At 47.8% G+C, this 13,719-nt stretch overlaps 1 protein-coding gene across 1 annotated transcript in view; it reads right to left on the reverse strand.

The window, feature by feature from the left end:
* DNAH14 (dynein axonemal heavy chain 14) overlaps window positions 1-13,719 on the reverse strand; it is a 496,436-nt gene that overhangs the window by 145,716 nt on the left and 337,001 nt on the right. Inside the window, 1 exon segment of the mRNA XM_030558364.1 lies at window positions 13,284-13,370. Coding sequence (XP_030414224.1) covers window positions 13,284-13,370 — 87 coding nt within the window.

The following is a 13,719-nucleotide window of genomic DNA, read 5'->3' on the forward strand; positions in this document are numbered from 1 at the left end:
AGCTGGAGCCGTCCCTGCCTGAGAGCTCAATTCAACTCAGCAGTAAATGTGATAGAGTGAGGAATCCTCTGGTATGTAAGCTCTGGATGTTGTAGCATCAAAAATAGTCTCTGTGAACTCTATCCATTGCACAGGTAAGAGGCAGGACTTTCTGGTGTTGTGCTCAAGGCCAAGCATATTGAACAGAGTCACAGCTTACTCTACAGCAGTTCAAACTTCAGTGTAGGAACGTCCCTTGAGAAGCCAACCATCAAGATAGGGGAAAGATCATTCCCCATCGACGAAGCTATGTGGCAACTACTGCCATAAATTCTGTGACATGCAGGGAGTGGCAGAGTCCAAATGGCAGGATCCAATATTGATACTGATTCTACCAACAAGAAAGTGTGGAAACCTCACGAGAGAGGTGTATTGTGATATGCATATATGTGTCTTAAAGGCTGAGAGCTGTGAATCAATCCTGTGAATCTAGGGATGGTATGTTAGCTGCAGGTGTCACCATCTTGAACTTCTATACCTTGACAAGGGTACTCACCATCCTGAGATCTAGGATCGATCTCCATCTGTCCTCCTTTTGTGGGAGCCAGGAAGTATTTGTAATAGAATTCCCTTCCTCTGTACCGAGAGGGAATTGGCTACACAACTGCAATGTGGAGGAAGAACAGAACCTCTTGCCTGAGTAGAAGTTTGTGAGACATGTCCCTGAAAAGGGATGGGTAAGGAGAGTATGGAATGGAAATAAATGGAGTAGCCCAATTTTATAACCTCAAAAAAAGTCTGTTAGAAGTAATCTGCTCCCAAGAGGTGTAGAAATGGGAAAGATTTTTTCCAAAAAGTCAGAAGATGGACTGGGTTGAAAGATGCAGCATCAGATCCAGGACGAGGGGATGTTCTTGACTCTCAACCAAGGCATAAAAACAAACTCTTGGCTGATGATGGCTGTTGTACTGATACAGGTGGAGCAGTTCAGAATTTTCCCTTCTACATTCTGTGGGGGGTTTTTTTGAGTGATTTTGGTGATGTGTAATAGGCAGAAAATTGAGATGCATGGGATATCTGGGCTGTCTAAGACCAACTAATTCTCCCTTTGTTTGCAGGTATGTATACTCCCAGTGAGCAAAGGGTTGCCCTTGAGTTTTTAAGAGAATGTGGGGATTCATCGGTTGACTCGCTAAACAACTGAGCCCATCACAGGGAAGGTCTTCTGAAATATTTTGGACCTCACATGGGAGGGACTGTAGCCATGAAGCTTAGCCCTAACAGCACATGTTAAGATGGAATAAACTACAGTGTCAGCTGCATTAAGAGAAGCTTGTAAAGTCATTCTTGCCAGGAGTTGGCCCTCAGCAAGGGTAGCCTGAAACTGTTCCTTGTGTTCTTGTGGAAGATGTTCTATAGAGAATTGAATTTTGTGTAGCTTATGTTATTGTATTGTATTTAGCAAGAATCACCTAGCAATTAGCAATTCTGAATTGCAGGGTGGCAGATTAGTAGCTCTTGCGATCAAACAGGTATAACTTTTGGTCCTTATTATGCCAGGTGGTCTTTGGACAATGCTTCCTGTTTTGTTCATTGACTGCATTGACCATCAAAGAGTTAGGGGCAAGATGGGAAAATAAAACTCTGAGAATCCTTAGCTGGGACGTAGTACTTTTTAATGTACCTTCTAAGTGGTTAGGGTATGCCAGATTGTCTTGGTAGTTTCCAACAATGCTTTATTTACAGGCTGTGCCATTCATGCTGAATATGGTGTGCAAAGAAAGTCCAGTAGCTTATGTTGGATCCTTTGGACCACTTATGATGGTATTTGGAGAGTGTATGCCACTCGCTTCACCAAGTTCTGAAACTGTTTAAAATCATCTACATGAGATGGAAGGGGCATAAATGCTTTATCCAGGGAGGAGGATGAAATAGCCTCCTCATCAGCCCTTCTTTTTTGTTCCTCAAACATTTCCTCCTGTGGTGGATATTGATATCAGGAAACAGAGGGAATAGGAGGAGATTGTTGCCTTTGACATCCATATGAGAGTTAGGTGCCTTGGAGAGCTGCTGATAGCAGGCCACCCAGGGATCCTAATATGGGCATTGTGGAGAGCCACAAGGAAATGGAGGAGGCATCCAGGCTTGGTCATACCAAGGAGGATGCTGAACAGACCAACCAAGTTCACATGGGTCTTTAAGTGTTCCTTGAGGAAGCAGGTTCAATGAAGTCAGGCCTAGGATGATGAGCAAAGGAGCCCTGAACAGACATTTGAGAGTGTGAAGAACTATCATCTGCATTGTCCAAAGGGGAGGCAGATGATGCTGGTGTATTGTCTGTCTGTCCATGCCCCATTGGTACCAGGGAACCCAGTGATATTGGCGATAGAGGAGGTACTAGAGATTATGCAAGCTGCAGTACTGGGGGTCTGAGCTCAATCAGGGAGGCTCAAGTTCATCAGAGATGAATAAGTCTTTGAAGCATCTGAACTTCTGGGATACTGAGTGATTGATTGTGTGCAGAAACTTGATAGTCCCAGATACAGAAGCATCTGTGGTACCAACGATGGTGCAGAGTACGGTGGCATCTGCTGGATGACAGGTCTGTGCACTGAAGAAGCAGTAGATGTTGCAGATGGTACCACTGTCTTTGGGGTCTCTAGCTCCTCACTCATGCCCAATGATACTGAGGAATACTTTGGTACCAAATGGCATATGCCAAGCATGGCCAAAATTACTGATCCTCCCTAACACATCCAACACAGGGAATTTCTATATTAGACACCATCACAGAGAATGAGGAACTGATCACAGCACTAAAAATTAATGGTAGCTTAGGTACAAATGATCATAACTTGAACACATTTACAATATGCAAACAGAATAAGGTCAAAACCAGTAAGCTGAAAACAATTATGAGCAAAATCATCTGAGAGGAAGAATTTATTTAGAAAAATGTGACTGATAATTGGGAATTGTTTAAGAACACTTACTAGATGCCCAAGGCCACACTCCCACAGCTAAAGTAGAATGGTGTATTGGTTAATAAACCAACATTGTTTAGAGAGGAAGTGAAGGCAGCTATAAAAAATAAATAATGTTCACAACAAATATAAGAAAGGGGAATTTGATAGCCTTTTTTTTTTTAACATCCTTCCCATGCCAGTATTGGCACACAGGGCAAAAAACATTCTTCATCATTACTTACTGCTGCTTCCATCTGCTCTATGGTGTTGCGATCAACTGTTCTACCCTCTCCCCTGCTAAGGGTTCTTTTTAGGAAGTCTCTTAGGTGCCTGCATTTTCTCACACCAGTTGGTTTCCACTTGAGGACTTCATGTGGGAGTCTGTGTTGGCATCCAGAGTACATGCCCTAAATATGTCCAGTGCTTCCATCTGATTCTGGCGGTGATGAGCTGCTGGTTGGCAATTTATTGAATATGTTAGCTAATAATGAAGTCTTTGTATCCAATGCCCATAATCTTTCATAGGTAGTTATTTTCGAAAGTGTCTAGTTTTCTGTCTAGTGTTTTGGTAGGTCTCCAGCTTTCAAAGTGATATGTTAACACTAAGATTACATTTGTGCTGAAAATTCTAAATTTTGTTATGGTGCCGTAAATCTTTGATTTCATATGTTGTTGAGTTTACTGAACACTACGGATGCCTGTCCTATCCTTGATGCTACTTGCTTCTTGAGATCCTTGCTGGTTAGTGTGCTGTGTCCAAGGTAATGTAGTTCCATTCACTCTTCTATGATGGTTAGAATAAAAAAAAAGCAGACAAAGCAGTGAAAAGCAACACTGGGAAAGAAACAGAACATTTTGAAAATCTAGCAGTGGAGGCTGAAACTGCTGATATGACAGGAAATCACAGAGCTTTTTACCAAGTTACTAAACCCTGTGTTGAAAATTTCAAAAATGGGAAATGGGCCAATAAAAAGCAAAGATGGAAAAAATGTTTGCAACTGATGTAGAACAGAAACAGATGGGCACAGCATTTCAAAGAAATCCTCAACAGCCACAGCCCCACTTCAGCAAATCTGATCAACTTGACATTAACACTGGTCCAACAGAATTCTCAGAAGTTTAGACTGTAATTAAGCAGCTGAAAAACAAAGCGGCAGGAAACAATCAAATTACAGCAGAATTGCTAAAAGCACTTGATACCACCAACCTAACAAAACTGACAGAACTGTTTAATGAATTCTGAGAAAAAAGGGACAATTATGACCCAGTAGAAACATGGAGTAATTGTCAGAATAACCCCAAAAGGGTGATCTCACTGACAAACAGTTGGAGAGGAGTTACTCTACTACTCTTTGTTGTAGGGAAAATCTTCTGCAATGTGATGCTACATAGGATGAAAGAGACAGTGGATCCAAAACTTAGAAAAGGACAAGCTGGATTCAGGTCCAAAAGATCCTGTGTTTATCATAAGAGAAGTTGATATTAATAAATATATCAGAAGATATCAATTTTCTACAATTTCTAAAGAAAGCAAAGGGACACCAGGAGAAATCTATGGCCAGCAACAAGGAGTTTTTAAGCTGTACTAGAAACAAAACAAATCTTAGTAATGGTACTGGTCAATAACTAGATAGAAAGAGTAGAATTATCAATAATAAGGCAGAAGTGTTCAATAAATATTTGTTTTGTATTTGCAAAAAAACAGATGACTTAGTCATATCATATGATGATAACTCTCTTTCCATTCCACTAGTATCTCAGGAGGATGTTTAACAGCAAGAACTAGAGACATTTTTAAATCTGCAGGTCCAGATAACTTGCATTCAAGAATTTTAAAAGAGCTGGCTAGGGAGCTTGTTGGACCATTAATGTTGATTTTCAATAAGGCTTGGAATACTGGGAAAGTTCCAGAAGACAAGAAGAAAGCTAATGTTGTGCCAATATTTAATAAAGGAAAATTGGATCACCTGGGTAATTTTAAGCCTGTCAGTTTTACATTAATTCCAGGCAACATAATGGACCGGATGTTACGGGACTCGATTAATAAAGAATTAAAGGGAGGGTAATACAATGAATGCCAATGAAAATGGGTTTGCGGAAAAATAGATTCTGTCAAACTAACTTGATATCTTTTTGATGATATCACAAGTTGGTTGAGAAAGGTAATAGTGTTGACATAATACTTAGGCTTCTGTAAGGCAATTAAACAATTATTTAAAAACTAGAATAATATAAAATCAACATAGCACACATTAATGGATTAAGAGTTGACTAACTGATATGTCTCAAAATGTAATAGTAATAGGGAATCATCATTGAGCAGGGGCGTGTTTCTAGTGGGTTCCCACCGAACTGGTTCTTTACCCTATGCTAGTCAACATTTTTTTTACTGATCAAGTTGCAGATGAGCAGTAAATAATGGAGAGGATAGATGTAGCAAGAATCTTTAATGTTCTCATCACTTAACTTTTAACTTTATTCTAAGTTTGCATTCATAGACCAGGATTAGAGTATAATGTTTCTAATATAAAAACATTCTAATATATGTTTTTATTATTGTAAATATTTCAGAGTGACACAGAGATTCAAATAAATCTGGAAAAAAAATAAATTCCAGGTTTTTCACAACTCAGGCTTGATACTACTTACTTCTTAATATTATACTTATTGGATATCTTTCATCAGCTGTCCCCCAGGCCTGAAAAAAATGGTTACCCACCTTTTAGTAACTGTTGTTCTTCGAGATGTGTTGTTCATGTCCATTCAAAGTAGGTGTGCGCACGCCGTGTGCACGCCGCGTGCATGCCAGCCGGAAGATTTTCCCCTAGCAGTGCCCGTAGGGTCAGCTCTGGCGCCCCCTGGAGTGGCGCCACTACGGTGCCCTATAAAGGGTCCTGCCGACCCTCCACCACTTCAGTTCCTTCTTGCTGGCACTCTGACAGAGGAGCAGGAGGGTGGGTATTGGAATGGACATGAACAACACATCTCAAAGAACAACAGTTACTAAAAGGTGGGTAACCATTTTTCCTTCTTCAAGTGGTTGTTCATGTCCATTCAAAGTAGGTGATTCACAAGCCTAACCTTAGGAGGTGGGGTCGGAGGTCACTGCCAAATGAAGCACTGCACAACTGAAGGTGGCATCATCCCTAGCCTGGCGTGTGATGGCATAGTGCGACATGAACGTGTGGATGGAGGACCACGTGGCAGCTCTACAAATCTCCTGAGTCAGGATCTGAGCCAGGAACACTGCAGAGGAGGCCTGCACTCTGGTAGATTGGGCCGTAACCAGAGGGATAGGGGCTCTAGCTATACGATAGTATTCCCTTATGCAGGCTGCGATCCACGAAGAAATCCTCTGAGAGGAGACCGGGAGCCCCTTCATTCTATTTGCCACCGCGATGAAGAGCTGGGTCAACCATCTAAACAGCTTTGTCCGTTCAACATAAAAGGCTAGGGCCGTGCAGACATCCAGGGAATGCAGCCTCCGCTCCTTACCGGAAGAGTGTGGCTTTGGATAAAACACCGGTAGGAAGATATTTTGCCCCATGTGGAATTGGGAGACGACCTTGGGGAGGAAAGCCGGATGAGGTCTAAGTTGGACTTTGTCCTGATAGAAGACAGTGTACGGGAGTTCGGATGTCAGCGCCCTGAGCTCCGATACCCTCCTGGCTGAGGTGATCACTACAAGAAAAGCGACCTTGTATGACAGGTACAACAGAGATCATGAAGCCAGGGGCTCGAAGGGAGGCCCCGTGAGGGCAGAGAGGACCAGGTTGAGGTCCCAGGTAGGAGCTGGTTGACGGACATGTGGAAACAGCCTGTCCATGCCCTTGAGGAAATGACCAACCAGCGGGTTTGTGAACACCGAGGTGCCCCTTTCTCCCGGGTAGAAAGCCGAGATGGCCGCTAAGTGAACTCGAACCGAGGAGAGGGAAAGGCCCAAATATCTCAGATGGAGCAGATAGTCTAAGATAACGGGAATCGGGGCCTGCAACGGTTCCTGCCCTCGCTGACTGGACCAGATGGAGAAGCGTTTCCATTTGGCCAGGTAGGTGGCCCTGGTCAAAGGTTTTCTACTACCGAGCAGCACTTGCATCTCCACCGGGTTCAACCATGGAGCATCCAGGCTGTGAGGTGGAGTGATTGCAAGTTTGGGTGGCAGAGGCAGCCCTGGTCCTGCGTGATCAGGTCCGGCAGCAGGGGCAGTGTCAGGAGCGTTCGGGTGGACAATGTTGGTGCAGCCACGCTGGTGCTATCAGGATTACATGGGCGTGATCCCTGCGGATCTTGAGAATTACCCTGCGTATCAAGGGAATTGGAGGAAAGGCGTAGAGCAGCTCTTCCTTCCACGACAGGAGGAAGGCATCTGACAGAGACCCTGGGCTGTGGCCCTAGAGGGAGCAAAACCGCCAACACTTCCTGTTTTCCCTTGAAGCAAACAGGTCTAACTGGGGACGACCCCAGAGCCAGAAGATTGAGCGCACTACGTCCTGATGAAGTGACCACTTGTGACCCCAGAAAGAGCAGCTGAGGGCGTCCTCCAGGCCGTTCTGTTCCCCCAGGAGGTAGAACACCGTCAGGTGGGTAGCATTCTGAACGCAAAAGTCCCACAGCATGAGGGCTTCCCTGCACAGGGGAGAGGAGCATGCACCCCCCCTGTTTGTTGATATAGAAGACCGCTGATGTGTTATCCGTGAGGACTGAGACTCTGCCGGCCAGGTGGGATTGGAAGGTAAGACAAGCCAAGTGAACAGCTCTCAGCTCCCTGACATTGATATGTAACTTGAGGCACTCCTGCGACCACAAGCCCTGTGTCTTGAGGTCCCCCAAGTGCGCTCCCCATCCCCGATCTGAGGCATCTGTCACCAGGGAGAGGGAGGGTTGAGGGATGGCGAAGGGAACACCCAAGCACACCTTCAGTGGGTCGAGCCACCATTGGAGAGAGCTCAGCACCACCTGGGGAAGAGTTACCACTTAGTCCAGGGGATCCCTGGCCGGGCGGTATATTGTCGCCAACCAGGATTGTAGTAGGCGAAGCCGGAGTCTGGCATGGCTCACCATAGGTGAGCTTGAGGCAGTTTCTTGCCGTGGTGGTCGAGGTGCGTTGCAGACCGAGAATGATTTTGGACATGGACCGGAACCTGGACTCTGGAAGATACGCTCTGGCGTGTGTTGAGTCCAGAACCGCCCTTATAAATTCTATCCTTTGGGTAGGAGACAGGGTGGACCTGGCCTCGTTTAAGAGGAGGCCGAGCTCGACGAAGGTCCGCCTGACGAAAAGCACCTGAGCTTCTTGGAGCGGCCCTTTATAAGCTCCTTGGAGCGGCCCTTTATAAGCCAATCATCCAAGTAGGGGAATACTTGGATACCCCACCTGCGCCGAAAGGCTTTCACGACTGCCATGCACTTCGTGAAGACCCTTGTTGCCACCGATAGGCCAAACGGGAGCACTGTGAACTGCAGATGGGCATCGGCCATGACAAACCCGAGGTACCGATGGTGTCGGGGGATTATGGCAATATGGAAATATGCGTCCTTTAAATCGACGGCGGCATACTAAGCTCCTGGATCCAAGGAGGGAATGATGGAAGACAGGGAGACCATGCAGAACCTGATCTTTCTCACAAACTTGTTCAGTCGCCGCAAGTCCAGGATGGGCCTGAGGCCCCCTTTTGCCTTCGGTATTAGAAAATACCAGGAGTAGAAGCCTCTGCTCCTGAGGAACTTCCTCCACCGCCCCCACTGTGAGGAGGGACTGCACTTCCTGAATTAGAAGTTGCTCGTGAGAGGGGTCCCTGAAGAGGGAGGGGGAGGGGGGCTGGTGGAGTGGGGGGGGAGGAGAACTGGATAGAATATCCCCTTTCTACCGTGCAAAGCACCCAACTGTCCGACGTGATTCAGGACCAGGCATGGTAGAAGGGGGACATACATGACCCAAAGGTAGGGAAAGAAGGATCCGGAGTCCTGATCGGTAGGCCGTCCTCGACCGTACCATCAAATAGGGGGCCTAGGCCCCGACGTCGGTCTCGGTTGGCTGGATGCCTGGTCGGAGGGCTGGCGTTGGTGGCGCCTCCTGCCATTCCTGCCCCGATTGCGCCCAACCTCTGGATGATTCTGAGGCTGGTAAGGGCGCGGGGCCGCTTGTGGCCTAAACTGTCTACGTTGGGTTGCTGGGGTATACAGGCCCAGTGAGCGAAGCACACTCCTTGAGTCCTTTAGACTATGCAGACACTTCTCCATTTTGTCCAAAAACAGCATCTGCCCTTCGAAGGGGAGGTCCTGGATAGTCTGCTGGACCTCATAGGGGAGGCCTGAGACCTGGAGCCAGGCTCCTCACCTCATGACCAGGCCTGTTGCCATGGAGCGTGAGGCCGAGTCTGCTGCATCTAGGGCAGCCTGAAGGGAGGCTCGGGAGATGAGCTTTCCCTCTTCCACCAAGGCCAAAAACTCTGCCCTCACATCCTGGAGAAGGAGCTTGGTAAACTTAGACATGGCCGAACATATGTTATGACCATATTGGCTTACGACAGCCTGCTGGTTGGCTATTCGTAGTTGAAGGCGTGCCGTGGAGTACACCTTTCTACCAAAGAGGTTGAGCCTTTTGGCATCCCTGTTCTTTGGCGTCAACCCTTGAAATCCTTGACACTCCCTTTGGTTGGCCGCGTCTACCACCAGAGAGTCCGGGGAAGGGTGGGGTGTACAAATGCTCATGCCCTTAGAGGGCCACAAATAAAGCCTTTCTGTTTTCTTGGCAGTAGGGGTCAATGAGGCTGGCATTTGCCATAAGGTGCGGGACGTGTCCTCTATGGTCTTGATCAAAGGTAGGGCCACCCTGGATGGTCCCGATGGAGCCAGGATATACACTACCAGATCTACGTCCACCTCAATTTCCTCAGCCTGGATTGTGAGGCTCTGAGCTGCTCGCCTGAGTAGTTGCTGAAGGATCCTTGTGTCTTCCAGGGCTGGTGCTGTGGCCGTGCCTGCGACCGCCTCACCTGAGGAAGAAGAGGAGGAAATCACTTGGATTGGCCTGTCCTCTGGCGTTTCCAGCCCTTCAGGGTCCGGCGGCACACGGTACCGAGGTTGCGGGGCCAGTGCTGGTTCCAAATGCGGCACCGCGGCCAGTACCGGGGTCACCAATGAATGGCTTGGCGTGTCTGGCGGCACCTGTTGTGCCCGAACCGTGGTCGCCGCCAGTGCCAATGCCCAGCTAGGGGGTGCTGAACTTAGATGCGACACACCCCTGCCTGGCGACAGTGCCGGAGGAAGAGGCAACTGCGCCGGGGCCATCGATGCTGAGGAGACCGAGGCCGACCTGGAGTGAGGACCAAACGCCTGACCCACCGACTGGTGGTAGGCCTAGGGGGTCCAAAACGGCCACTGGGAGGGCGGTTGCCATTGCTGCTGCCACTGTGGTGGGTACCGCTGGTGGCTCACCCCGAAGTTGACTTCTGCTCCATGACCACCTGGAGCGATAGGAGTCCGCCTCTGAGTCTGAGGTCTCTGGATAAGAGGACCTGAGGGGAGCGGCACTCGTCGTCGCTGGAGAGCGACGCGGAGGTGGGGAGCTGCCTCTCTGGTCCGGTGCCACTCAGGTGGCACGGGACGGAGAGGGAGGCGACAGCATGGCCGGCTTGCCCCTAGACTGTACTAGGGGACAAGCTATGATCAGCAACTCCCTGCCACGATGCGGGGAGGCCAGTACCGGCAGTCTCAGCAGATCTGAGGCTGCCTTGAATGCCTCTGGCGTCAAGGGGGGGACGCACGTCTCCACCAAGGCCCGGGATGTTGGTTCGCTCCAGACTCAACCGCCCTCTCTCCTGTGTGGGAGTCGATGGAGCAGCCAGGGGCTGTAGCCCAGCCTGTCCACTTGTACCGGCGGACGGTGTCGGCCTGTGAAGGTCCTGGCGGGGCGATCGCTCCATCACTGACCTCTTCTTCTTAGCGGGCATTGGGAAGGGCGAGCGGTGTCACATTGAGGCCGCACTTCTTATGACCCGACTCCTCCGGTGCCGGGTTTGGAGGATTTGGGCTGGGCCCTAAGTCCTGACGCTGGTGCCGGGGCACTCCGCACCAATGATGACGTGCTGGGCACCGCGTCGGCCGGCTCTGGGTACCAAAGGTGGCCGCAAGGCAGCCTCCATCAGAAGAACTGTAAGTCTTTGTGCTCCGTCTTTGAGAGCTCTGGGACAGAAACCCCTGCAAATAGTGCACCGGTCCCTTTGGTGGCTCTCCCCGAGGCACTGCAGACAAGCAGAGTGTGGGGTCACTTTTTGGCATGAACTTTCCGCAGTTCACGCAGAGTTTAAACCCGGGAGACCCGGGCATGCCCTGGCGGGGTGACAAGTAGGTGGGGGGGAACCCCCAACAGCAAAGAACTATGTACAACTAATCTAGATAGACTAACTATATACACAACTATATACATGAGGTTTATGGACCTGCTAAATTTGCTATCAGCAAGTGAAGTTCCAACTAGCTGTCACCGGCAGTAAGAAGGAACTGAAGGGGTGGAGCGTTGGCGGGCCCCTTTATAGGGCGCCATAGTGGCACCACTCCAGGGGCGCCAGGGCCGACCCTACGGGCGTTGCTAGGGGAAAATCTTCCGGCTGGCATGCACGCGGCGCATGCACACCTATTTTGAATGGACATGAACAACCACTCAAGAAGAAAGAGCCTGTCTGGTCTGGGGCTGTCCAGCTTGTTAGGAAGAATTAGAGCAGGAAAAGTTATGGCCTTACTGAAGCATTAGCTGAGGCCTAAAAGACCCTCAGAGACCCTCACATATGTAGAGAGTGCTGCATAGGAAGTGGAAGGTTTTGTGCCCTGCTTCTGCCAGTAGGGGAACTGGTAGCTTCCAGCTACTGCCTCCACAAAGTTCTTTACACGTCTGGGTGCAACAACTACACAAGGTATGCCCTTCTCGAAATATAAGATTGGAGGAATGACTACCTGATTCTTCCTAGAAACTTACAGGAGAAGGGGGCAACTGCCTCCAACAAAGACTTCTCAAGGTAAAAGATTCCCTGGAGACTTTTGGGGTGACATGGTGTCATAAACAGATAAGTAAGAGTTAATAGAATAGAAGTACACTATATCTCTTTTGCCTGTAAGGGTTAAACAAGATCAGTGAGCCTGCTGTCACTGACCAGAGGACCAATCAGGGGATAGGATACTTTCAAATCTTGAGGGAGGGAAGTTTTTTGTGTGTGCTGTTAGATTTTGGTTTTTGTTCACTCTGGGGGCCTCAGAGGGACTAGACGTGCAACCAGGTTTTCTCTCCAATCTCTCCGATACAGGCTCTTATAAGTTCAGAATAGTGAGCACTAGGTAGATAAAGCGAGTTAGGCTTATGGTTGTTTTCTTTATTTGCAAATGTGTATTTGGCTGGGAAGAGTTCAAATGTGTATTTGGCTGAAAGGAGTTCAGATTGGTATTTTGCTGAAAAGATTTTAATTTGTACTTGTATACTTAGGCTGGGAGGGTATTCCCAGTGTCTATAGCTGAAAGACCTTGTAACATATTCCATCTTAAATTTACAAAGATATTTTTACTGTTTTTCTTGTTTAAGAACCTGATTGTTTTTTTATTCTGGTGAGACCCCAGGGGACTGGGGTCTGGATTCACAGGGAATTGGTGGGGAGAAAGGAGGGAAGGGGGAGAGAGAGGCTAATTTCTCTCTGTGTTAGGATTACTGTCTCTCTCAGGGAGAATCTGGGAGGGGAAGAGAGAAGGAGAGGGGAAGGTGCATTTTCCTCTCTGTTTTAAGATTCAAGGAGTTTGAATCACAGTAATCTTCCAGGGTATCCCAGGGAGGGGAAGCCTGGGAGAGGCAACGGTGAGGGAAAGGGTTTACTTTCCTTGTGTTAAGATCCAGAGGGACTGGTCTTGGGGGTCCCCGGGCAAGGTTTTGGGGGGACCAGACTGTACCAGGCACTGGAATTCCTGGTTGGTGGCAGCGCTACAGGTTGTAAGCTGGTAATTAAGCTTAGAGGAATTCATGCTGGTACCCCATCTTATGGACGCTAGGGTTCAGAGTGGGGATTATACCATGACACAGGGCCATACAGGGAACGTGGATGGATGGATAACATTATTCAGTGCCAGAACAATTTATTTTAAAATACAGTACAAGCCCAGCTATTTTCTTAAAGATGGTAACCTCAAAAGATACAAGTGCTAGCTCTGATTTTATCTTGCTAGGAATTAATATGGTTTAGGTGAATCTTCTTAGTAAGTACAGCAAGTTGAAATTCTGCATAAAACCCCACTTCCATTGGGATTCTTAATTTTTTTAAATGTAGAATTATGTAAATGTTAAAAAATGAATATTCTTACTAGCATCATGTGGCCGCCTGGTTGCCGAAAGACTCTAGCAGCCCTTGTGGTGTGTTCTACAGCTTCCTTAAAGAACACCATTGAAGTCTGGGGAAGCAAAAAAGACAAGCTCACTTCAGTAAGAAAGCAGCTGCACATGGCAAGTGATATTTACAGTAGGTAAGTAAGGGGAAGGGGCTAGCCTGGGGAAACATACCTAGAAGAGATAGGAGAGACAGCGCAATTCCCATAACTAGAAAAGTTATAATAGATGTTTATTTCTTCTCTCTCCTATCCTCTTGACTGCCTCTCTCAAAGTCACTTACAGAGATCCTCATGCGGCTACATTACATAATTTCCCTGATTAGCTGCACTCTGTCCATTCTACCCAACAATACCCTACTCAGATTGCAAAAGCAAGTACTATTATAGGGGTCGGCAACCTATGGCATGCGTG

The sequence above is a fragment of the Gopherus evgoodei genome, chromosome 3, assembly GCF_007399415.2.
Source record: "Gopherus evgoodei ecotype Sinaloan lineage chromosome 3, rGopEvg1_v1.p, whole genome shotgun sequence".
Taxonomy (NCBI): Eukaryota; Metazoa; Chordata; order Testudines; family Testudinidae; genus Gopherus; species Gopherus evgoodei.